This window comes from Scophthalmus maximus, chromosome 19 (assembly GCF_022379125.1).
Source record: "Scophthalmus maximus strain ysfricsl-2021 chromosome 19, ASM2237912v1, whole genome shotgun sequence".
In the NCBI taxonomy this organism is placed as follows: domain Eukaryota; kingdom Metazoa; phylum Chordata; class Actinopteri; order Pleuronectiformes; family Scophthalmidae; genus Scophthalmus; species Scophthalmus maximus.
Window position 1 is genome coordinate 17,442,387 of NC_061533.1, and position 26,518 is coordinate 17,468,904.

The window sequence follows — 26,518 nt, forward strand, 5'->3', positions numbered from 1 at the left end:
TTAGTATTCATGCGGCGTGGCGCTCCAGAGAGGATTAATGGACTCTGATGCCTAATATCCTGGAGAACAATTAATTTGCCCACAGTTTTGTCATGGTTGAAAGTCAAATGCTGGAACAGATCGATGCGCACAGCCGCCAGTGAAATCGCGGCAGCCCCTTCTGCCGGGCGCAGAATTTTAATTTCATCATCATCATTTTCCCCGGCTGCCACCCTCAACGAAGCTGTCCCTGACATGGCTGAGAGGGCCGCCACGTCCCGACAGCCACGGTGCACAAGCACACACAAAAAGCACAGTGCGCGTGCGCGCACACGCACACGCACACACACACACACACACACAAACACACACAGCACTAGCTCACATGTGCACATGATCAGTGTATAAAACACTCATGCAATACTCACAACCGCATACACACACACTCCTTTCATACAAACATCCATAATCACACACACACAAACCCTTTTCTTCACACTTTCACATCAGAAATACAGAAGCCACGTGCCATTTTGAATCTCCTCCTCTGTCCCAACTCGGCTAAACAGACACACCATGTATCTTTACTCTCATCAACCACAATCCTGTGTGACAGCCCAGAGTCTCACCATAAAGCACAAAATCAGTTATTTTTTCCAGGGTTGGATGTTGTTACTGCCAGGCATTTGACAAAAGATGTGGTGAAAAGAAAAAAATGTATACATTAATTGAGAGTGGATAGTGGTTTAAGGTGCATACTGTGTTACCATGACAAGGGGACAGATTCAGCAATGGAACAACGTCGAATTGGTCAATGGGGGAAAAAATATCTCGGACAATCACATGGCAAAAAAGTCTGACAACTTATAACGAAAAAAGCTGAATAAATCTACATTTTCTTCAGGAGCGGGCCTATGCTAATAACATCAATAACGCAATCACGCGTCGTCGTCACCACCGTCGGCAACACAGCGCTGATCGCCACGCGCCGCCGCACCATCGTCAAAGGCGGTAAATATTTCATCAGGGATGCAGATGTGTCAATTAAAGATATGTCGAGACACAGCAAGAGCCCTCTTCTGACTCCTTGCTTTATTTGTCTTTTAGCTCGTCTGCCTCGCTCAAGGATATTCTCATTAGCACATTAATGCAACACAAATGAGAGGGACACAGGAGACAACCAGGAAGACAAGAGGGGAAAAATAAATAAAGATATGCTTTTGGAGGACGTGCATCACCTCCTATGAGCCGACATAGAAGCTTTTATCCTGACTTTATCTGAGCAATGTAGTGGATTTCTTTCCATAAAACTAAAATATTACAAAAGCAAAAATAATCCAACCTAAATGTTTGAAATGCAGTCAGATTCATCCTGCCTGCATTCAGCCTGCATTCCGCACAACTAGCCACTGACCAGTATTACCTTTCAGCGCTCGCTCTCAGCTCCACGGTTTTTGTCATAGTTACCCTCCGTGGGGGAGAGGAAAAGCGCAGACATCGTTCTATGAATTATTAAAGGAGCTGGCGCTAATTTATTTAATGAATTAAGAAGAGTCCGGTGGGGGGTATTTCAATAATGGAGCACTGTTAGTAGTGTTTTAATAAGGATGGCACACACTGATTGGGTAATTACATCTCAGCTCTCCCTGCGCTGCTTCACTCTGGGGCCACGAGAGGAGGAAGCATTGTGACAGTGGAGAAGATGTCTGGCTTCTATATTTATCACGAAACACACATCATGACACGGACTCCTACTCACCGGCCTCCCGTCAGAGATTGAATTGGGCTGTGCACTATATATTGCACCTTTTCTCCCCCTGTTTTGACAAGTAAGCAGACAAGTAGGCAACAGGTTTTGTTTTGTTTTGTTTTGTTTTGTTCTGTCAGTCGACTTAACTTAAAGAGCCATTTCAAATATAAATTTAAAAAAAAAAACAAGTTTTGTTTTTTATATCATTATATTATGTAACAAAGTGTTACATGCAGTTAACTAATACAAGCAGTCTATTATAATGGTGCCATGGTGATGCAGACATCATCCCAAGAACAAAATAATAATCATCATTACACTGATGTTAAATTAAACTGTAATAAATCACTAAGGAGGAGTTCATATGAACCGTGGAAATCAGCGGCACTAAAAGGTAACGTCAGACAACAAATCTTTACGGTTACTATGACGACCATGCAACAGCTCACGATGAAGACGCTCATATTGTGCTATGGCCAGAACTCATAATGCTTATTGGTGCATTATAAGTCCTGTCATAAAACATTAAGCATTGGTGACTTGAAATGTTTGAGAATAGTAATGCAATGTTCTAACTTTATTTCCATTTGAGATCTATTAATCATACACGTTTAAAATAGATAACAGAGAAAATGTCCAGACTATGAGCGCACATACAATCAGAAAAAATCTGCACGGCATCATAATTTAATACAGCAGGAATTAATTGAAATATAACCATCTTAAAAGGTTTTTCGCCCTTTGATGTTGAAATACAATTTTGAATCAAAATAAAACATCTCAAATTAATCTGAACGCTGAAAGTATGTGAAAATCTAAAAGTATGTGATGGAAAAGTAACTATTTTCTATGTTAAGCTATATTTATGTAATATGCAATCTAAGGTATTAAATACGAAGATTGATTACATATTTTAGTTATTTCCTTCCCTCAACTGTTTATTGTACAAATCGCAAAAAAGTTCCATCAGATGACGTGTGATGGTCCCATCCGTGTTTAACACTGTCACAATGTGTGATGAAAACCAAAGTACACACGTAACAATTTTTTTCAGTACATTACGTTTAGGTGCATGTGATAACTAGTGTTATATGATTATCAGGTTTCAATGTTCAAGCATTTAAAGCATACATTTTCATTCACATGGTCAACATCATACAGTCTGAAAAATAGAGAAATGGATGTAGGTGAGGAGAGGAAGTTCCTCCAAATGAAACGAGTGTCAAAAGAGTAGATTTTTTTTTTGACACATTTGAAAATAATTTGCAAAACTAATTTAGCTGTATTAAAACATCAGGCACTTGTCTTAAATTGCAGGGATGATATAATAAAACAGTCTTGTTGCGTGAGTATTAAAATACACAAGCCATAGGATTATAGTCAATGTGTCTAACCTCATATGGGTCAGAAGAGCTGATCAATCCTGTTAGTGCTTGATATTTAACACTTCTGCCACTTAACCCCCCCCCCAAAAAAAAAACAATGAGAAAGACCACAAAGGAAAGTAGATTGAGGGAGAGAGGGAAATAATCATTTCTCAGCAAAAATGTCAGGGTTGGTTATGATTTTTTTAGAAAGCAATAAAGCCCACAAGCCTCGTCTGGCTCTTGTCTCACCGTTCAGCACATCCAATAGCTCGCAGTGAGACACGGAGGAGGAGAGCGGGAGGAGGAGAGAGAAAAAGAAAGACAGAGACCAGCAGAGAGAGAGAGAGAGAGAGAGAGAGAGTGAAAGAGACTGTATATAATAGGAGCTTCATTGGTCCAGGCTGGGCCTGTAATGGGACTGGATCCCGATCAATAGAGATGCTCCTCAGGCCATTCGTAGGCGTAATGACTTTAGGTTTCTCAATAATTAAGATATTGTCACTGCGCTGACTGCAGGGTCAGCCAATCATTAACCCCATGTTAAATATGCCTTTGTTTTAATTGCTTTGCTTTAACTCCTCCAGATACGCAGGCAAGAAAATTAAAGGGACAGCAGCCCCTTTTCCTGCGTGCATGCCTGAGAGTCAGAGAGGGAAAGGAGCAGAGAGATAGAAGCCCCTGAGGCGTACTTGTATATGTACTGTTGAGGTGTCTGTTTTCAGCACATAACCAACCTATTAACTGCCTCTATTTTTAGCGTTCGGAATATAATTTCCTCTTCTCTTTAAATATAAAGATACACTTCTGGAGGTTTTGACAAGAGAGGAGCCATCCCCTTTCATTTTCTTTGGAACGCTCACTCTATTGAGCAAATTCTTACGGAGGTGGCGTCGTTTGATTTTCAAAGAGATAATGTAAGCTCTAAACATTTCAAAATTCTGGGCAGCGGCGCTGAATGTGGAGCCATTGGTGGCACAGCCTACTCAGACAGTAATATTCCCACCTCACTTCCCCCATCCCAGCAATCACTCCCACCCATCCCTGCCCCAGCTGGGTGACGAGAAACAATGAATTTATATCTGACGTGCTGCCATTCTCTTCTCCCCTCTACACAGAGTGCTGCGCTTCCCTCTCTCCCCTCTGCCGCCTTGCCATTGGCTGTTGGTAAATGGACTAAAGCGCCACTCAATAGGCCGATGCACTCCGTCAAGGCGAGGGGGCTTGACCTTTTCTAGCGTGGGGAAACGCAATTCATATCGCCCCCAGACCAGCTGCCCGCTAAACGAACATCTCATCCAATTTCCAGACGCCCGCAACACAAAAAACAGGAGTGGGGTGTGGGGGGGTAGGCGGTGTCTTGGGTGCTGGGTAGGTGGGGTAGGGTTGGGGGAGAGGGGACTGTGAGCAGGCAAGTCCTGATGGATTTTAGATTGGTTTCTCAATTTCTCTTCACTCAAGAGTGGTGGGGGAGAGATGAGACAAAGAGGAAAAACAAACAGCAAAAAACGTGAAAGCGCGCGCACGCACGCACACACACACACACACACACACACACACACACACACACACACACACACACACACACACACACACACACACACACACACACACACACACACACACACACACACACACACACACACACACACACACACACACACACACACACACACACACACACACACACACACACACACACACACACACAGGACCCTCTGGAAAAAAAAAGGTTGCTTACCCCGACCTCTTGATTTACTGATTATTTATTTACTTGTCGAGGTGTTTATTATGCCGAGTTGTTAAATGATTTTATGGGATTTCACTTGATATATTTGACTGCACCCCTTTTTTTTAAAACTGAGGCTAAATCATCAACACCAGACAGACTATTAATGACGGACCACCAAGAGAGACGGTTACTGTGGAGACTGCATTCCCCCGGGACCTGCTCATGACAAACAAGTGTACAAACGCACAAATGCACACACAGAAACCCACAACCAAACACTCTGTCAAATCACCTCGCTGTATATACGCACACTCATACTTGGACGCCGGCTAACACGCGGACTCTCACGCCACCGTTTTGCTGCATCGGAAGGTGTGTCAGTGTGTGTGCTGTGGTTCGCTCAACACTTGGCTGCTTTTTAAAGCATGATCATTTATTAAATCAGAGAAGTTGGTGCACGCTGCAAAAAAGGCAGAGTAAATTAAATGTTGGATTTGTCATCATATACACATGCGATTCAAGACGAGTCCATTCAGATGCAAGGCAAGCAAACTGTCTGAGAGAGAAATGAGCATCTGCCCTGAACGCGGTTACATTTTTTGCATGCGGGTGTGGGGTGTGTGTTTTTCTGCGTGCACAAATGTGTGAAAGACCAAAAGAACAAGATAGAAAACACAGACGCACACACGCACAGAAATTAAAATGAAAGTGGCCTAGACACTATATTACCACATCAAGTCCATTCTCTGAGGATAGTTGTATTAATTGCACATATACACACACTATAACTCTATACTGCATATATTATATACACATACTGTGTATATTCCTGTCTCCTTGTTCTTTCTTTTTTCCCTTTTTTTCTGATTGAATATTTGACGCATCATATATTATTTATCAGACACTAGCTCCATTTATCGAGGGGAAATAATATGGTATACATTTCAGCTTTGCTATGGCTGATCTACATTTTACTATTTGCTGCAGGGGATGTAACCGAGCTTGGTGGCTGAGTTGGAGAGGGCTGTTACAAAGACGCCTATATAGTGAGGCATGCAGACAAATGCGCTTACGCATAAACAGAGACACATAAACAAGCACACAAACACACGCCGGCACAAGGAGGTAAACAATTCCCACTTTTGAGAGCTAGAGTTATGCCTTGGGCAACAAACCAATCATAGCTCTGCTGTATGAGCATGTTTTTTAGATAAACAACTGGTATTGGTAATTTGGCACACCTCCCTTGGACATAGCAATGTGTAAGCAGTGTGTCCTTAAACTGTGAGTATACCAAATGAGCCGCACAGCAGCACCGAGTCAGATACGGGGACGCGGTGCCTGAGGTCTCTTGGGTGTTCTGCTTTTCCCTGTAGCCCTCTGTCTGTCTGGCAATGTCTGCATGGCAGTGTAAGGCCTGGCCCAATTAAACCTATTTAGAGAGCCTTCAGCCTTGGGCTCACTGGGGACCCAACATGCCATCCTACCTTCACAGACATGTGACTTCCTGCCTGTAATAAAGACGACTCATGTGGTATGATGTAACCCTCCAACATTTTAGTGAAATGTGCACTTTTCCAAACTCGGATTTAATGTTTGTTATTTCATATTACTGAAGTATCAATGATACCTGTTTTAGCAACTATCCTCGTAGCTCCCTTCATTCTTGGTGGTACTGATGGGTGGGATGTGGGTTGGCTACACGGATGGAGATCAGATTTCCTACACCCCACAAAAGCAAACACAGCTAGTCGGCAGTGTGTGCCGGGCATCCCTGGAGTCCAACTGCTGCTCTGAAACCAATTTAGCAGCCCATGCTGGATAGAGTAAGCCTCGGCCCCCTCCTTTTCTTCTATCCATCCATCCTTTCCTCCCTTTCCTTCCCTCTCCCTCCTGTCTTTACTCAGTTCTCCTCTCCCTAAGCGTTACTCTCTGGAAGACACAGCGAGACAGAGGGAGGGAGGAAAGGGTGGAAGGAGTTTGGGCACGAGAAGGGGGGAAAAAGAGGGGAAAAGGTTCTCTTCTTTCTGAAATCATGCTCTGGATCAGGCCGGGGAGGCCTCGTGTGTTTGGATTGGCATGGCGGCTGGCAGACGACAGGGGGAGGTGGAGCTCGAAGAGAGTTATAAATAAACATTTCAACAGGGCTGGGGAGAGGTGTCGGCAGGCCTCAGGCCACGGACCTTCCCTGGGCTCCTTGGCGCCCCTCCAGGTCACATTACATGAGTAAACTGCTGCACAGCAACACGGGGTGTGGGTGTGTGTGTGTGTGTGTGTGTGTGTGTGTGTGTGTGTGTGTGTGTGTGTGTTACTGTATTTGTGTGTGTGTGTGTGTGTGTGTGTGTGTGTGTGATGAGCGAAAAGGAGGAGAGAAGGTGGAGTGTGTGTGTGTTGCCGCACCAGAGAACTCAATGAAGGCCTCACTATGCCAACGTCGATGCTCAGAGAGAATCTGCATATTATTACACGAAAACAAAATGTTCCAGTCAGGCTTCCCTGAGTAAAGACCTGCTATGAGATGTGGGTCTCTAGGAAAAAATATTGAATCATTCATGTCCATTTAACATTATTAAATATATATATTTTTTGTGTTGGCTTGGTGTTCAAATTTGTCCTAATATATATAATGTCTCCTTGACACTAGAACATAGAAATACTGCTCTGTGTCTCGCCACCAAACTCCCATGTTTAATGTAAAATATAGGAATGTTAAAGTAACTCAACTGGCCTTTTAAAAATATATTTTTAAAAGGCCATCATTTATGACGATCCAATGTGTTGCACCACACTTCACAAACAGTCTGTATTAGGTGCTCCGTTCATCAATATGATTTTCCACAATGCTTTGTGTAACCGTTTTCCAACTTAAAGCCCCTCCATCAAGAACATCAGAAAAGAAGAGAAGATAAACAAACCAATGAAAAATGTACAAGAGAGACAATGACCCCGTGCATCACTGCGCACATTAACATATGCGCACAATCGCAAGCAGGAATTTGCTCTGATCCATCACTATGTGGAAAAGACAGAAGATTAAAATGAAAATGTTGACCGTTCTGCCAAAGCGCCGAACGACATTTTGAAAGAAGCCACGGGGGAAAGTGCAATGCAGTGAATCCAATCCTGGGAACGAGAACAGACGCCCAGCACTTTGCCCTACTCTGCCCAGGCTGAGAGCTCTGGGTGTTGGGCACAGGACTAAGAAACCCTTGGCAGCAACGCTCTGCACTACTCTTATGTGTTTTGGAAAGCCAAGAATGGATATCAGAGTAAGCACGGTCAGAGGAATGGTTACAAGAATGTTACGCACTCTATCTGTATTTACAGATGGCACCCGTATGGCATATACAGTACATCTCTAAAAAATGAAGGTTCCTTTAAGTTTGTAGTGTATGTGCATGTATATGTTTTATGACTATGGTTTGCAGATTTCTTTGTCCAGTATAAACTCAGCCTCCCAGATGGTTTTCCGACCAATCAGGCCTCAGCACTCCCCTAGAGTTCCCCTGTGTAACTCAGGTTCACGGTTGATGGACAGATCCCACAGTTCTGTTATAGGAAAAGAGGCATTCTGGTTTCATGGTTACTTATTGCAGGCAGATTTTTATGGTTGTATTTTGGCAAAGAGCACTGGTGCTTTTGGCCTGAGTTGTCCACATCTGTGCTCCACAGGGGTCATCGTGTGCCTTCACTGCAGCCTCTCTTAAAGAAAAATGGGGCACGGTGATCATATATAGCTGGTGAGGACAACAACCTATAGAACTGTGCTGTAGGACAAAATGTCTGAAGGATTTTTTGTGGCTGCACCATTATAGCAGCTAACTTTGGGACTTCTTGAACACATTAAGGCTTGTGTGAAAAATAAATCTTCCAATGGGCAGCTCAAATGATAAAACAATGTTTTTAAAGGGCCAAAACGAAGAAAACTATTAGGAGGAAGGGTGGATCCAGCTGCATTTTGAATTAAGATGAAAGAAAAAAGAGAAGGGACAGAACTCTGAAGGAAAAAGAACTCAAAGGGAAATGTAGACCGCAAAATGCTATGAAGTCAGAGCAAGCCTATCTCTTTTTAGTCAATTGTGGTTTTGCTCCACGATTTACTATAAAAACCTGGCAGTGTCCATGGGGGCTAGTTAGCAGTTCCCATTGATATGACTGGAGCTGGGTGGCTTCACCACATGCCTGGCCAGGGGTGAAGTGACTCATAAACACTTGAAGGCTGTGGGGTGGGGGTGGGGGTATTGTGTGGGGGGGTCATCCACCTGTGGAGAGACTACACAGCCTGTCGAGCAAAGAGACACAACTGAAGTCTGTGGGGTTTTTTTAGTCTGACATAATCATGATAGAAATCAACAATTATTTGTCAACTGGCACCAAGAACAAACTAAATACGGTATGCTTTTCTTTTCTTTTTTTTTTCATTGACAAAACCAATGACTCTCAATCAACGTTCCAATCGACTGCACTGTCTGATAGCAAAAAAAACAATAAAATCAGATTTTCCAATTCCAATTCTGATGGTGAAAACTATTGGGTAGATGAACATCAAGCGCTTTTTTTTTTTTAACAAAGCAGTCTGTGACCATTTGGTTATAAAGCATGTGCCGAATGGATTTTTCTCCATGGATTGAGGAAAGTGCAAAAACACAGTGTGTACCTTGGGTGTATTTTTTGGTCGAGGTCCATTTTTCCACACATACATGTTATTATATGTCTCTTTTTTTCTCCATTTTTTGCTCACTCAGAGAGAGAGAAAGAGAGAGAGAAATGGGGATAGAGATAGGGGAAGGAAAAGCAGTGCAATACTATTACCATTTCCTGTTTCTGTGGAGCCAGGGGTCTTGAGGGAGCGAGCTGAGAGAGTCCTGGCGGCCAGCCGCCTCCGATGGGCCAAGACACACTGTGGAATGGGGAGAAAAATCATGAAACCTGCCTGCAGAGAGATTCCTTTTAAATAATCCCAACACAAGGCTTGGAGCTCTCATTATACACGACCACTACCGAATGAGAAATTAACTTAACAGAATCAGATAAGCAGTCAAAATATTTACAAGAATGGCCCCGTAATGCTTCTTAACTGTAGCCACATTTTCCTGTGAAAAATCTCTTTCCCCTTCTAAATCTGGATAAAACTAGTCCACTAACGATATTTGCTCTAGGCATCTCATCTTCACAACAGTGAAGCAACTGTTTCTAATTAAATTTTAGTGTCATTTTCCGAGTAGTCTCTACCAAGAAAACATTCTTATAACTGAGTCTTTTACACTGTGGCTTTTCACTATAAACACTCATAATAATACACCACAACTTTTTTGACAAAAGTGAAAAAAAGATAGTCATATTAGCAGTGGGGTTTGGAGGGGGTTAGATGAAAATGTGTACAGCGTCTATTAGAGCATTAACTCACATGCCCCACATGCTCAAAAAACACACCTTTGAGCAAAAAAACCCTCCATATTGATTATAGCATCTGCTAGATATTGTTACAGAAAAACAATGAAACAGCCAAAAAGCAAAAAGCATGACTATTTGTAGAGGGACTCTGATTGGTATATTCTTAAAGATGCCATGCATGTAGGCATTATACAGATTTCTTGAACTTAAAATGATGGACATAACTCCCCATTATTTGGTATTAATAAAACATTACACAAAATTGATCACAAAGTTTTCCTTTTACCACGACATGTACACTGAAGCATCAGGTAAATGTTTAACCTCAAAACATGTACCTGGAAATCTGTCTAGTAAGGGATCAGTTGAGTAAACAAATAGAGTCAAATAAGAGGTAAATGTTGAGGAGACCCTGAAACCCCTGGCCCACCCTGCAGGAGACCCCCTTTCTCCCCTGACGGTGCTACCCAACACAACCTCCAGTCCTGCCAGCATGCTGTTCTCCTGACAGGCTCAGGCTCTGAGGCCTTAAGAAAACAAACTGGCTCTGATTGTGAAAATAGCGCCGTAGGGCCCTCCCAGTGCCCGCCGCTTATCTCACACAAGGCAAGCTTTGTGTACTGTGGGGGCTCCTTGACGGGCCCTCATCCACCCCACCAGGTGAAGACTTCTAGGGCCAAACACTCGTCCACGGTCAACCCTGTCCCCCCCCCCCGAACGTTTTCTCTCTCTGCCCTAATGCATACAGTGCCGCCTCCATTGAGACCTCAGTGTATATTTTGAAAGGGGAGCATCAGGAAATTGATCCACATGCCCCACACTGGTCTCTTGGCAGAAGCAGTTCCTTAACAGTTGGAGATGATGAGACTTCCCAACCATGAAATGGCAAATATTATTTCATATACGAAGTATTCTACGTAAATGTTTTAATATGTGATACGTCCTACACTGAAGATAAGCATTTATCTAAGCACAGGATGAACAGTGCATGTAGTGATGCTACTAGTAGAACTACATTTTTCAGTAGCCTTTAAAAGGCATAGCTTCTTTTCTTTTCTTTCAAATCATGAGTTTTCCACAAAGACATATATTTCCGACTTAGTAGTGCCGCAGCACAGTCATATACCAGGAGATCCAACTGCAGATAAATACCAGTCATGACAGCTGGTCGAACAGGTATGTATATTAGGCGGATGCCCTCCACAACTTTTGAGATAAAGTACAATATAGACACATTCTGGACCATGATGTTTTTTATGACTTCTGACAGACATTTGGACAGAGACAATAGTTTCACAGGTGACTGAGTAGTCTGTGCATTCAGAACCTGTTTGTGTAGTAGTCCAGGTTGAATTGATGTAGGAGGAAAATTCAATAAGACAGCAGGAAGGAAAATGAATAACTGATCATCTTTATAACCCTTAGTTTCAGCAAGAAAATATTGCAAATATGTGTGGGCACAAAACCAAGATGGCAGAGCAAAGATGTTAGACCACTAATACTGTAGCATTGCCACTTTGCTTGATGGGCATTTCTATTGGAATGATAATTGACAACAATCACATGGCTGCCTGTCTGTCTGATGTTCAGCCAAGACAGACCGTCACCACAAGATCAGACGCTTTAGTGTCGCTGGCTTCACAATAGCTTGATATGATACTTGTATCAGCATCATTAGAAAAGTCAATGATAACTCACCCACCACTATGAGTGGTGTTTTCCCTGAGGTCACGTGCCAAGTCGAACTTCCAGCTTTGCCAAGGCGGCTGGATAATCAGATGGTTACCGTAGGCTATTTACTGAGACAACAAATATGTCACAACAGAGGGGTTTTTTTTGCCAGAAACCGATGAGTCTTCATAAGTTAATTTACTAACTACACCTAATCTGCTTAGAGTAACTACGACAAAAACAACCCACTAGTTTGGAAAACAAGCTGATCCCTACACTTGTGAAAAGGTTCTGTTGAAGCATTCTCTCCATGTGTAAGTATATCCGCAACAACAAAGTCTCTGTGAGAAAATCATGCATGGTACGAAACTCAAACATATGAATCCAAAGGAAACACTTAGACAGTTTTGCAAACATGTTGTACTGCACCAGGGATAAGGAAATGCAGATTGGGGTATAGGAGTTTCAATCTTCTCAGCTTGTTTGTTCTGACACAATTAATCTGAGATAGATCTATTTAGTAACTTCTGGACAATTTCCCAGCAGGCAATTCTGTGAACCTACTAGAAACTGCTGTGCTCGGACGTAAACTTTCCACGTTATGTAATTAGTTCTTAGTTTTAAATCTTATTTATGATATTCCCCTGAAGGGCTGAGACAAATACTGTAACATCAATACTAATATACATACTAATGGTAGCGTTTAGCCCAAAACTGTGTACAGCCCAGTGTTGGACCGTTCCAGACACGCTCAATTACCCCTCGGTAACCTTAACCACGTGATTGATGGACCTAGGTGTGAAAAAGTGAGCGGTCCCTTGCACAAATGCCTTACATAGTGGATACTTAAAGGAGGTTGTTGGTGAACAAACTTGGGCTAAAATTATCAGACACAGTAGTTCTTCCTGTTATTTCCTCCCAGTCTCTATCCTTTTTCCTTTTGTCCCTGCACATTTATGAAGTAGATTTAATAAAAGCCCCGGGAGACTTGCAAAGTTTCCGCTGAAGTCGAGACAAATCCATGCTTTCGCTCATGTTGAATGCAATCACGCTATCGCAAAATTTCACCTTGCATTCTGTCTGAGCGCACAGTAAGGTCACATTACTACGACTAGACAAAAAAATGCTGAGGATCATTTGAAGCAGTGTCAATAAAGTTCAACTTGTTAAAACACGTAATTGCTCCTTCGGCAACATATTTTTCAAAATCCACTGGATTCAGGTTTAAGCTCCGTTGACAGGGAGAAAAATCAGCCTCATAATTGATTTAGTCTAATAGCTGTGATTTACCACAGCTGCCAGCTGCGAACACACAGACAAAGAGCACAACACAGAGAGCACCTTTACCATTCAGTCATCCAGGCAACTGGCTGAAGACAGTGAAGTGGGGGTGGAAGAAGAAAATACGAAAAGATCACTGATCTTTCAGTTTTACTTTCAGGCTTATCAAAAGTGGGCAGCCAATATCCAGAGTATAAAGGTGATCCAGAGTATAAAGGTTAATTTCCTTCCTTCTTCTGTGTTTTTTTTTTCCCACCTCATCCCTGAAAAATAAAAAATCCAGTGATCAAATTTGTACAATGGCATGAAGGGGAAACTAATATCTTCCATATGGAACACAAGCTGAGCCTTGTTTGAGGTGGATGCTGTTGCACCAACCATATTTCAGTTGGAATTCATTAGGAAGTTGGGGTTACATTTTTCTTATGGAAACCAAAAGAAATGAGAAATGTGGATGAGGCAGTTTTTTCCAAGGTCCTTGGAGAGTGTGTATGTGATCTGAGACACTCGGGGTGGCGTCTGGATGAGCTTGGGTTTGGATCAGGACCCTGCATCTGGGGCACATGTGCCGTCAACAGGGACAGAAAGACGGGGATACAGAGCCAAAACCCCCCTCTCTCGCTCTCTCTCTCTCTCTCTCTCCCTCCCCATCTCTCTTTCTCTCTGTTTTTTTTTCTTTGTCTGAAGTCTGAAAAAACTCGACTGACTTTCCCGACCATGCCACAAAACTGCACCTATGTAGTTTTTCTTAGCAGCCGTCATGGCAATGAGTACGGTGAGCACAATACAATTAGTAATAACCAAGTGTATATGAAACAATGCTATTGACACGCTCAGTTGTAAATGACCTCCGCAAAGTACAGGTTTTCCCTGTGGTTGAATGCATTTGGTTGTGAAGAGGAAAGACTAACCAGCAACAGACACCAAATACTAGCAAAGACAAAGAAAAAACAATAGTGGAGCGATAAACAAAGAAAAGGCTGCGGCTGTTGTGGTTTCTTGGCTAAAGAAACCACATCTAGTCCCCCCTTGCAGTTTCTTGGCATCTCCCTGGCTAGGCGTCCATTAGCAGCATCATGAGGCCCGGGGCAGCTGACAGGAGTGTGACCGGAGATTATTGTCCTGTGTGCTTGTTTGGGTTAAGGCTTTAGATGGGGAAATGGGATTAGGATAGGCCCGGCTGGAGGGACACACACTAATGGGAAGCAGAGGAGCACTCTCCTGATCCTCCTCGACTCGGAGAAAGAAACCCTGTTATCCCACCTGATTGGATTAGCCCCCTGTTAAATGTGCTATGATAAGGGAGGACCACTGCTGAGACTCTCCTCTGTGCTGCTGGGGTGGAAGCCAACTGTACAGGGAGCAAATACATTCCTCCACACTGTTTTCAATGGAAAAATATCTGCTTCATATTCGGCCCAGATATGGTTGTGGTGACACAATCATTATGTCTCACTCGATTGTAGCAGAATTTCGCCTACAATTGCATACAACCTTTTTCCTTCCTATCATTTATACTGATTTAATTGCATTGAGATTCAATGGATCCCATTTGTCCCCTCAACACCACCTTTCATTTACCGTAGCTCCTGGACTGGACCCACAGAACTATTTAAAGGGTACAACTGTTTGAAGGGCATTTACAGTAACCTCACCATACGTCCCTCAGCTCTTTATATGTATGCAAATCTTCAAGAAATCAAACTTGCTAATTGCAGCCACTCTACCAATCAGACAATAATTACTGGTATCCTGCCTGCCTTTCCTTCCAATGGCTGAGCAGCTAATTTGAGCCGTGGTTTTGAACAGCTGGAAAACAGCATCCCGTGCAAAACTGGAGGCCTATGTGCATGTGTGTGTGTGTGTGTTTTACTATTTATATGTGTATGCCACTTTTTGGAAAATACTGTGCAAGGTATATTGAGTTAAACTAGTAGGAAAATCTGTCTGCACACATTTTGAGCAGATGCGTGTAATGTAATATTTCTACAGAATTTCCTTGTTACCTCCAGCTTCGCTACTCTATCAATATGTTAACTCTCTCTGACCTACCTGCCAGCCTAGTCCCCTTCTCTGTGATTGATTAACATTTTATTAATGTTTCCATTTGCCACTGGTTCAGGTGATACGGCATGACACACTGTGCCTACTCTAGGTGATGATTGGATTAAAAAGGTTACTGATCCCATAATTGCTTTTAAATTACACTGCATGTGAGTGTGTGTCATTAATGTAATGATTATCCACATCACACCAATGTTACCTCAGTGAATCTTTAGCCGTTTAGTCTTGATAAGGTGACATGTCACACTCATCATCAAACACAGACAATCTGCTCGGACAAAAAAGATTCAGAACTCGCTTCGGGAAAACATCAAGCGTTATTAGGAGTGAAAGCAGCGGCTTCCAGTCTGCTGGTCCTTGCGGCAACCTGCCGGTCATTGGCTGGTCATTTAGGTAAAGTACAACACCACAGCCTTCTACAACAGTATTGTAAAAGTACATATAATCAACTAAACCAAAGCCATGACATGTCCAGCTGGCGGCCACTTACGGAATTAGGCCTTGGTATACAGATCACTGTTAGCTGATTAAATAAATTGTTGTTAATGTGGAGCATGTACAAAGGCTGCTACTTGCTGATGGCTACGCAGCTAGAACTGCTTGCGACCAAACAGTCATAACTAAACCTGTTAATCAAAAGAACAAAAAATGTATGAAGATGAGAAGTGCGGAATGTTTATCACCAGAAAGGGGTATGAAAATATTTTATTATTTTCTAAGTCTACCTTTTGACCATTTCCCAGTGCTTAGTATCCCTTTAATTTTAATAGCTAAATATGTCTCCCCTTAAAAAACTCATGTTCACAATTGCACTACTTCATTGCAGACCCGTGTCTCCCATTGAATGTTTTCAATTTTGTCTCATCTCTTCCTCATCAGCAGCAGATCTGTGGCTCATGCAGAAACCGCTCGAGGACGCCCTCCAATCTCGCCATGTGACTGTAATACTATTTTGTAAACAACAAAAGTGGAACATTAACAACTTTCAGCTGCAGCAAACTATACTATTACAACACATGGTTTGTCAGAACTGACATGCATGTGGAAACATGGCGGTGCAACATGGCGACTCCATGGAACAGGGGCCGCTGCCAATGAAGACATGAAGGGCTAATTCTAAGGTAAGGAAAACACGACGGTTCTTAGTTTGCTTTTGGTTAGCTGCTGTCATGTAGGCCACTTGTTCACCATATGGTGGGTGGGATTAAAAGACACTATGTTATAGTCCTTTTCTGTTCTAGCAGGATCTTTTCCACAAGTTTGTGTTTTGTTCATTCAGTAAATTCTTTGGTTAAGAAGTGCTTCAACGCATGTCTCACTGAATGTGTCAGTGGAGATTTTGGCTCAGGTAGTTAAAAACAAAATTGGGCCGGTGTACAATTACTGCACTTGTACAATGGCCCACTGACTGTCTCTGTGTTTTGGGTTTGAGGTGAACCTAACTTGAACCCAAAACACACAGATAACTTGTTGTACGGAGGACAACTTGAAAGGAACAATTAATCCTTTACCAAAAATGGACATATGTAAGAAGAAGATTGATAATATATATTATCTTAGCAAGTGCATACTGAAGATGAATAATTATTTATCAATGCATCATTCAACAAGGATGCCTTAGTTAGCCAAAAAAAAACCACAATAGCCCTGCTATTTTGCTTCAACGATGACAGAAGACAGCAAACACTTGCTGCTTTCCTGCAAACACAACCTCCTTTATAATTTTTTTCCACTAGAACTAACAGAGCAAAGTTCTGTTTAGCTTGTGATTCTTTTCCACCTTATTGTTGTTGTTTTATTACACTGGATAGTTTCAGATGCAAAATACTGAACTTTCCATGGCACATCGTTGCAAGAGGGGGCATGTAAGGAAGCCAATGTTTTTTTAAGCATGAGATTCTGGTATAAGCTTTTTATGTAAACTTTTGCACAGATTTGCAAGAACAAGCAGTAACATACTACTGCAATAGTCATGCTGAGGTTGTGTGTGGAATATATATAAAATAAAAAATGTTTCTGTTGATTTCCTCCATAGTAAAGCCTATATATGCATCCGAATGTGTGCATCTGTGTGTTTGAATGAGTGCATGTTCATCCAGTGTTCATCTGGCCGAGCTGTGTTTGTGTGTGTGCGCTTGTGCATGTCTGTGGGTCTTTCCCATCCAGAGTAAGTCGTGAAACCTAATTGCCTGCACATGTGGAGGATTTTCAAGTGTTTAGAATAAAGTTGGTTTCAAGACGAAGAAAAAAAAAATGTTAGGGGGGCCGAGCAGTCTGCTTCTGGAGACAGCAAGCCTGAACCCCTCCCTCTGCTGAAACCAATGCCTTTCTCTTTCTCTACTCACGGGAGTAAAGGTCAGGGGTCACGGGGGAATATCTCTGTGATTGGACACAGGCATGTAGTATGCAACATGGAGGACGAAGTAAATTTATAGTGTGTAATGTGAAACTCCCATGCATCACATCAAAGTAATATCATAGATGAAAATACCACAGCCCAAAACATCTACCTTGTAGTCACTAAATGTATAAGTAAACACAACGCATATGAGGCAAAAGAGAAAGGCGAGGCAGAACAGTCTCACATACCTCGCCTTACCCCTCCTCTCACCCCTTGGTCCTTCTTAGGGGGAGATAAAGTGTTCCAGAGCCGGGGAACGCAGCACAATTTCAAAGATGTATCAGAGGGTAAAGATGGAAAAGTGCTTTTAATCTTGTGTAACCCTATAGGGCTCTAAATGGGACGGGCTTCAGAGAAAGAATCCTTTAAAGAGGACATATAATCCTAATTAAAACACAGAACAGAGCAACCACTTGATCTGCGGGGGCCTCAGCTTGAGCTCAACCATGTTGTAGTTCAGGGTCTTTTATTGTTGTTGAAGACACACTAATGAAATAATGGTCTGTAGAAGCAAATCAAGAGATCGTTAATGCTTTCCTACATTGCTCTAATGAATACCTGCACTTTAAACAAGCCCCTATTTGTGGCGTATATACGCTTCAAAGCGTAGAAACCCGGAAACAACGACTGTCTATCAGAAGGTCATTACTGTATAACCTGAAAATGAGCTTAATATTCACCACATCATAAGATTAAGTTTTTTGTTTATTTTTTTGATATAATCTTTGGACACGCCCAAATATATTACGCCATGGGAAAATAAACTATTGTCATCATCACCTGTACGGACCTTAAGGGTGAGGCAAAAAATTTGGTCTGAAACTCAACTGTCGCCTCCTTTACATTATCTTTTTCCCAACTCTCTTTTGTCTCATTTTTAACAATCTGTGTCCTTTCTTTACAGTGGTGAGTGCCCCCTCTCCCCCCCTTCCATTGATCAGGGTAATTGAGAACAGCCATGTCCCCCCACTTCTCTGCCGTCCTCATCCCCGCTGCCCCTCCCCAGCCTCATGAAAGCCCAGACATCTGGTCCACATACACCCCAAAGTTTTCATCCCCCAGTCACCTCCGAGACCGTGTCCTTCCCGGGAATAACCAGACAAGAGTCCCAAGACATTTGAGTGGAGAACAAGAAAATGTCAAGGAAGAAGAACAAAAAAAACCAAGAGGACCAAAGATGGAGAAGAAACTGTACATGCAACAATAAAAGTGAGGCCCCAGAAAGCAAAACATGCTGCATATGAATCACATGTAGATGTTGCATTTGTAACAAATTATTTATTTAATCTTAAAATGTACTGTCCTAATTTATTTTTCATTATCGTTTTAAGGGCTGGTGAAAATCTCTTCACTTCTTCCTCACAGCATGGATTGAGAAAACACCATATGAGAGGTGACAGAGTCCTGATTCTCCGGCAGCTGGATCATTAGCCTTTATGCATATAATATGGGCATAAAGGCTATGGTATTAGGCATTATGGTACGATAAAAAACTGACAAAATCACCTTTGAGAAAATATATTGTGCCACCCTGTAGTGTTTTTATGTTAGAAAATGTATTTCTTCTCCAGTCTGCAATGGAAAATGTAAGGATTTGTGTGTGCGTGTGTGTGCGTGCATCTGTGCATGCACATCCAGCAGCCACAGCAGCAGCAGTGGCGGTGTAAGTTACATGTTACAGATAGAGATCAGGCAGGGACTGATTTAATTAACAGATATCTCTCCTTAATGTAGATTCTTTTGGCTCCCTCAGATCCTCTTGTGCTTATCCAACCAGAAAGAACTTATCTCGGCTCTGCACTAGTCATAATGCATTTCTTACACCATTTAAGGGAACAGGGGCTCCGGCAGAGAGACCACACTTTCATGTTTACTCACAGCAAACAGCGGTTGACAAGATTACCGCTCTGAGAATTTTTCACTAATATCTGCAGTACGCATTGCATTCGCATGCCATTCCATATCCTGTGCAGTATTTCACACATTGTCTTTGGAAGCCGCGTGCATGCGCCCTTGTCTCAGTGTGTGTGAGTGTGTGTGTATGTATTAATATGCTCGCCATAAACTAAAGCTAATAGAGATTTGCCCTTTTAACTATCTCTCAAGGTGACCAGATTACTGACATCAATTAAAGCAGGTCCTGCTGGCTGGATGCCCAAAGCACACGCTCACCCTTAGAGGAAGAGAAGAGATCATCATCCAATAAATCACACGAGGGAAGGAGAGAAAGGGAGAGACAAAGGGGGGAGTGAGTGAAAAGTGAGTGAAACTACAGCGACACAGACAGAATGACCTGAGAGTAACTTCAGTATCCTCATAGAGGCTATTCGCCTGTTTCAACAATTCCAATAAAGTAAATAATGAAACGAAGTGTGGGGCTCGTGAATTCTGTATATGGATTCTACACTTAAGTACAGTCCTACTAGAGGCCACAGTTCAGTGATCTGGACAGAGCCAATGGGATGGAACAGGAAGAAAAAGGAGAAATTAAAGACATGTAAATGAGAGGTTAGAAAAAGAGGTCATGGACAGTTTTATTTTAGGCTGTACTAAAAAAACTCTTAATGCAATTATCAACACAGTTCTTTGTTTTTTGTTGATGCAATAGGATAATTTCATATGCCATACACAGCATGCATGACTGCATTAATGTGTGTGTGTGTGTGTGTGTGTGTGTGTGTGTGTGTGTGTGTGTGTGTGTGTGTGTGTGTGTTTGTGTGTGTGTGTGTGTGTGAGATGAGCGAAAAGGAGGAGAGAAGGTTGAGTGTGTGTGTGTGTCAGCTCTCCCCCAGGTAATTTTTCATGTCCGCTCATTAACACTTTACACGGATAGTTGTGAACTAAAGTTGCCTCAGCGTGAGTCAGAGTCCACCGGCAGGCATCCCGCTCCACTCACACTTTACCTTGTGGATTCAAAGTATTACACATCATTTTGGAGGAATGTGGAGGGCCTGTGGCTTGATGGCTTGTTCAAGAGAGAGATCCTCAAGTCGAGCTCCTGCATTCACCCCCGGTCTCTTCTTTTACTGTGTTTCCCATTTGGCCGCTGGTGTTGGGTTACTTGAAACTAAATCAGTGGCTGGTGAATTCATTATGCAGGTGATGCAATGTTAACGTCTTTGTGCGGGAGGGATAACTAATAGCAATCACTCCCTTAAGGGTACTGCACATTGCTACTGCGGCATGTGTGGAGGATACAGTAATGTGCGTCGGTTTGTGCGGGACGGCTGAATTTCAGAGCCGATTTTGCGCATCAATAGTCGTGTACGCCTTGTGTGTGTGTGTGTGTGTGTGTGTGTGTGTGTGTGTGCGTGCGTGCGTGCATGCGTGCGTGCACCAAATAATGATCTAAAATGTGCGGCATGTCCATTCACTCGCAGCCATGCACACAGACACAATGAGTCCATCATTAAAAGGACTAAAATACAATCCAATGACACATAGCACTCTGTTTAAAAGCATACTTTGAGGGGGGATGAGGAACTTTAATTAACCTGCGTTGCAGATAGGAGGGAAGGAGCAGTTATCCAGTGGCCTCTGGCATGGTGCCTGTCCAGCCCGGAGAAGAGAAATATATTCTTATGGATCTGAAGTCAGCCTTGGGCAATATTCTCTCCCTTCACATACACATTAACCTTGCAGGTGTGAATACGGACAAAGATTGGAACAGATGATAGAGAGAGTGGGGGGGGGGGGGGGCATAGCATCCCAAACCACATTGCCGTTTTCAGTGACATTTAATATAGTCCTCCTTAAATAAAGCAAAAGACTTGCAATCCTGTGGACTAACAGTATGATCGAAAAGATCACGGATTGTTTTTAATGATTAAGACATTTTTTCTGGCTTCAATGAAACTGCCCCCCTAAACTTGTCAGTTCACAATGTAACACCTGCCCCTGTGGCCTACCCAGTCTCTCTACCTCCCCTTTCCAAACCCCCCTCCCCCCAATCCGCCCTCTGAGTTAGTGACTCCGTAGACCTCGGGTCCAGCTTTCCCAGACGGTGATTTAAAATAACAATTGCATGCATATCAGGTTTCGGGCCTCTGAAATACATTCGGGATGAGGTAATGTGATCAGTCTAGAGCGCCATCCAAACCTCTCTCCCTTTCTCTCTCTTGCTCGTTGCATGTGCGTGCAACTGTGCACATGTGCTCGTCTTGACTGCTCTTCTTTATATTTGTGTTTTAAGTTAAAGGTGAGCAAAAAAACACTCCTATGTGCCGATGCCGACGGGTACAAGTGATGTGTTAAAAGGTCTCCAATTATTTTACATGCGGAATTCGGTGCGTTGAGAGAGAATAATACACAGAACTTTTAGAAACAGCTCCGTCACATTGGACATTGTCTCAAGCATGAGAGCTCAGTGCCTGTTTTCAATTAGATCCCAAGTTAAAATGGCATTAAACTCTTACATGGTTTCATTGAGTCAAAATTACAACTCAATTAATACCCCATAAAATGGTCACAGAGTTAACGATTGAGCAAAGAGACAGGGCCATAACGTTACCCATAACATTAAAATCAGGAGTCAGGGTTGCAGTGCCTCACTGCACATGGCGAGGAACAGGACGCTTGTCGACCCACTAAGTGCCAGTGAGTAAACACTAATAATAGCTTCCATAAACCCACTCATATGGCACTGTGGGCCAGGCCTACAGGGACCATTAAAAAGGCTGCGGCCCAGGGCATCCCTCGCAAAAGACCTGGGCAGCAGTATTGTGGTCTGCGTGACACTGGTGGATGGCAGCAGAGTGGGGTGATAAGAGCAAGTCATGGAAACAAAGAGCCGGAGGGACAGATATGACTAGCAATTAGAGAGGAAAATAAAAGCCGCCATTATACTGGAAAATAAACTACAGGTGAATGCTCTGCAGTGATGGAGCAGCGCTCTGATTAACAGTAATACCCAGAGAATTGTTTTCCTGATTAGGAAGGACTGCGGCTAAGCATGGCATTTCTATTCTCCCTGTGATTTGTGGACTCCTCAACCAGCTCTGCATGAAACACTAACAAGTCACCTGAATGCAGTAAATAAAATATAAGGAGAGAAAGCAAAAAAAACCAAAGTTATGCAAATAAGTAAAGAAGCATGGGCAGACTTGTGGGTTTTTTTTTTCTTGCTCAGTACTACGCTCAATGCTTTCGGTTCCTCCACAGTCCCCGTAGCCCAGCCCCCCACCCAACCCTGTCATTCTATAAAATTTCTTTTCCCTCATCTCGCTCATCCCAACCCCCTCCCCCTCCGTCTCTACATGGCTTTAATAAACACACACTCCGGGTTTAATCTCACAGTAACACGTTCGTCTCACTGCAGAGACAGGGCCGAAATCACTCACTCCCAACCTCCCCCACATGTCCCTTTTATTCTCCGGGCCCCTTCCCTCCCATGACAGGTACCTTTCAATCAGGTAATCACTGCTTAAGTAGCCATTTTCAATTTCTGCCCCTATTGAAGGCTGGCCATGTAGGAAAGACAGGACCTTGTAGGTATGGCTGCTAATGGGGCAACAGACAAGGCCTCCCCATTCTGTCGGGGAAGCTGAGAAGCAGAGTCTCTTATCAGCGAGCCCCAGCCACCATTCCTCACCAAACTGGCTTCTCCTTACCATCTCCTCCTTTCTCCTCCTCTCTCTTTGTACTTGCCTCCATTCCAAACCTGCTTATACATAATTTCTCCCCATCTTTGTAACTTTTAATATATCTGGAAAAAAAATCACAAGTTGCCTCCGCCCCCCTTCCGATCTCTGTGCTGTATGAGTAATAATGACTAACTAACTTATTTCTTCAGTTGCTCAAAGTGCAAGAAGGCCCTCCATAAGACCTGAGCACTCATTCTCAGAACTGCCGAAATATACTCTGTAACTTTCCATTTTCCCTTTTCTGTTTCTCATTTTTTTTAATTTTTCCTCGTTTTCTCTTTCACTGATTCCAATTTATAAGTGAAAACACTGAAACAACTTGTGCCATAATATGCAATCGACCATTACACATCACTCCCTTTTTCTCAGCAATTTTCCAAATATTCCTGCACATTCTCTTTTATCCCGGGATGTGCGCAATTAAAGTGTAATCTCCTTTCCAGCTCCCCGCTAAATCCCATATGTTGTTGAGTGGTGAAGCTGTTGAGAAAGAGAAGTGTTAACCTCCTCTCCAAAACCGCAGGCAGAAGGCCTGCATTCCTCCCCGAGTACTCAACGTGCTGTTTATCTGCAACCATGCACTCCGTCACCATGGAAACCCGAACCAAATACACCGGCCTGTTCAACTCTGTTTAATTTTTTCCTCCCTTTTTTGATTTCATCACTGGGCTCCCATGCTCACTCTCTCTAAGATAAACAGAGATGGAGCCCGTACTTAGCCAAGCCTGCGTGAGTTTATTTTGAGTCTCCGCCCGGTTCGGTCCATGACGCTGTTTCGCCATCCCTCTCACTTCTTCACAGCTTGAAAATTGGAAAAGGTTCAGCGTTTGTGGAGCAGAGGAGACTAGGGCTGCTGCTTTGAGTTGGCCCGGCTCATCTGAGACATAACGCCCCGAATAGTTTCGGAGCAGCGTGTTCATTGCGCGGCTGACGACATGTCAAATTCAGAGATGAGACTAGTCTAAAAAAGTGTGGCCTCTGGGAGCAGTGAAGATTCATAATTTATCTGTTTACACACTGTCACCACAACCCGAAATAAACAAATTTGATCACTCTCTTTCATACACAGAGTGCACATACGCAATCACACACGCAGCCTTGTCATATTCAGAAAATCGGGGGACACCAGCCAGATGAGCCCTAGAACTCACATTAATGGACTACAGCCTGTAGGACGACACTTTGTTCTCTTAATTAGCACTTCTTCTCCTCCATTCAGCCGACGTTCCAATGGTTGACTATTCCTTTATTAGGCAGGATTCCATCTCCAGCTTTCCAATAGGCACTTAACTCCTGCCTAATAGAGGATTTTCCCACACTTCCTCTGACAAGCCATTCAACTGAGAAGAGTTAATTTGTTTCTAATGCTTGGCTAATGGAGGATCCTGATGGCAGGAATTGAGTACAGGATTTTTGGGGATTGACTTCGTCGCCACATCCTGGTCTAAAATGAAGTCTATAGGATGATGGGGTTTTTTTTTCCACTCTCCTTTAAACCACAGCATTGCAGCAAGAATCTGTTTACCCCGAGGTCTTAAGAATAAGGAAGATGGCAAAATGGGAATGAAAAACTTAAGGCTAAGTTACACTCTACTACACATTAAGCTGAATTGGATGTTGAGCCCTTAAAGTCAAATCGGGAGACACAATTTTGTACTGAGTAAGGAATGCCCCCTTGCAACGGTACAGACAGTGTTGGTATTTATTATTCTCATTTTTTTTTCTCACTATGGACGTCAGAGGGGGACTCACTGGGACTATCTCAGCCCTGCAGTGGCCAGTCAGTTAGCGCGTGAGTGACAGCCTGTGGCACTATCTGCTGTCCTGCTGCACAGCAGAAGTGTCAGAGAGGGAGAGGGCCGGGGTGAGGGTGAGGATGAAAGTAGAGCCATGCCAGGCGCAGGGGATGAGGCTTCACCGAGGGCTATCTGGAAATAGCACTGTGGCCCAAATATGGCTCCTCTAATCAATCTAATTCCGTCTGCAAGCTCTGGCCTTCTCTCTCAGACGTTTCACTGCGTCAAGATAACCTTATCTTAACCTGCCACATCCTTAACAATTAGCGCTCTCTCTATAGACACACACAATGGCACACACCAACACAGTCAAAAACACACACGTGGATGCATGCCCTAATGTTTGAGCGCGGAAAAATCGTGCACATCCAGCCAATGTAATACAGTCTAAATCAGCTTTCTTTTCATTTTTTACAGCTTGATCTCTAAATTTAGTACGTCTGTATTTGGAAGTTCGACGCACGTCTCTTCACAAATAATGAAAACCACGTGAAAACCCTCCTTTCCTGTGCTCTCCTCTGTGGTTTCGTATCTTTGCCAATGTCCGTAGCAGCTGTCAAACATGTACCACGATCTGGGAAGCGGAGCGCATTCGCTGGGGGTGGTGCACGACAATGGCGTGAAAAGGCGTTTGTCGTATAATAGAAAAACTTCTGCTCTGCGCTGCTTATACTTCACACCTGTGTTCTGGAAGAGCGAGCATGCAGCAGTGGAGCATCGTACGCCAGCGACACATGATCATCAGAGCATTTTGGTGTGGCCAGTGTGGAGGGAGGGAGGGAGCGGTGACGGGGGGGGGGGGGGGGTGTTCAAAGTGCCGTGAGCTCTGTCACGTCATCTTAGATAGGAGGGGGTGGCAGACTATGAAGATGAGACTTTAATGAACTAGCACTCAACATGGCGACACTCACCACACCTGATCAGCTCCTGATTGCCATGGGAATGCTCTGTTCCCTATCCTGCCGGGAGGCAAGGCAGAGACAGCAAATCCTGGTGGAAACACGGGCAGATCAAAGAGAATCTGCCAGAAATGAATATGTTTATGCTTGTGTGCATTAGCATAAGAGAAGGGGAAGGGATTTCATTAGTGTAATGATCAAGTATTGGAGGAGCTGCGATTCTTTTGTTCCATCTTAAACTTGCCCGGGCGTTATCCTGGCCAGTCTAAAAAAAAATATCTCAGCAGAAGAAAAATCTCTGCAAGGTCAAATTAACAAAGACTCCACATCTGATAACTCTTTGGATTTCAAATACATTTTCTGCTGCCTTCCCGGAAGTCAGGGACACGAGCTGGCTATTGATCCGCTGCTTCGATGTTTTATGTCTGTGCATTCAATGTATGTTTGTGTCTGTGCCAAGAATAAATGCATGTGTGCTCCTGTGTGCTCTAACAGCTTTGTTTCTGTCAGTGAAATCTAGAGAGACACACACACACACACACGCA

The 26,518-nt window shown here is 43.2% G+C and overlaps 1 protein-coding gene across 8 annotated transcripts in view; it reads right to left on the reverse strand.

Annotated features, from left to right (window-relative positions):
* LOC118314520 overlaps positions 1-26,518 on the reverse strand; it is a 206,912-nt gene that overhangs the window by 116,253 nt on the left and 64,141 nt on the right. For all 8 annotated transcript variants that reach the window (XR_007030191.1, XR_007030193.1, XR_007030192.1 and 5 more), the window contains one exon: positions 9,638-9,725. Coding sequence is in view for 4 of the 8 variants with exons in the window: in XM_047329319.1 (XP_047185275.1) it covers positions 9,638-9,725 (88 nt within the window). In the remaining 4 variants the exon portion in view is untranslated. The remainder of the gene's footprint in view (positions 1-9,637; positions 9,726-26,518) is intronic.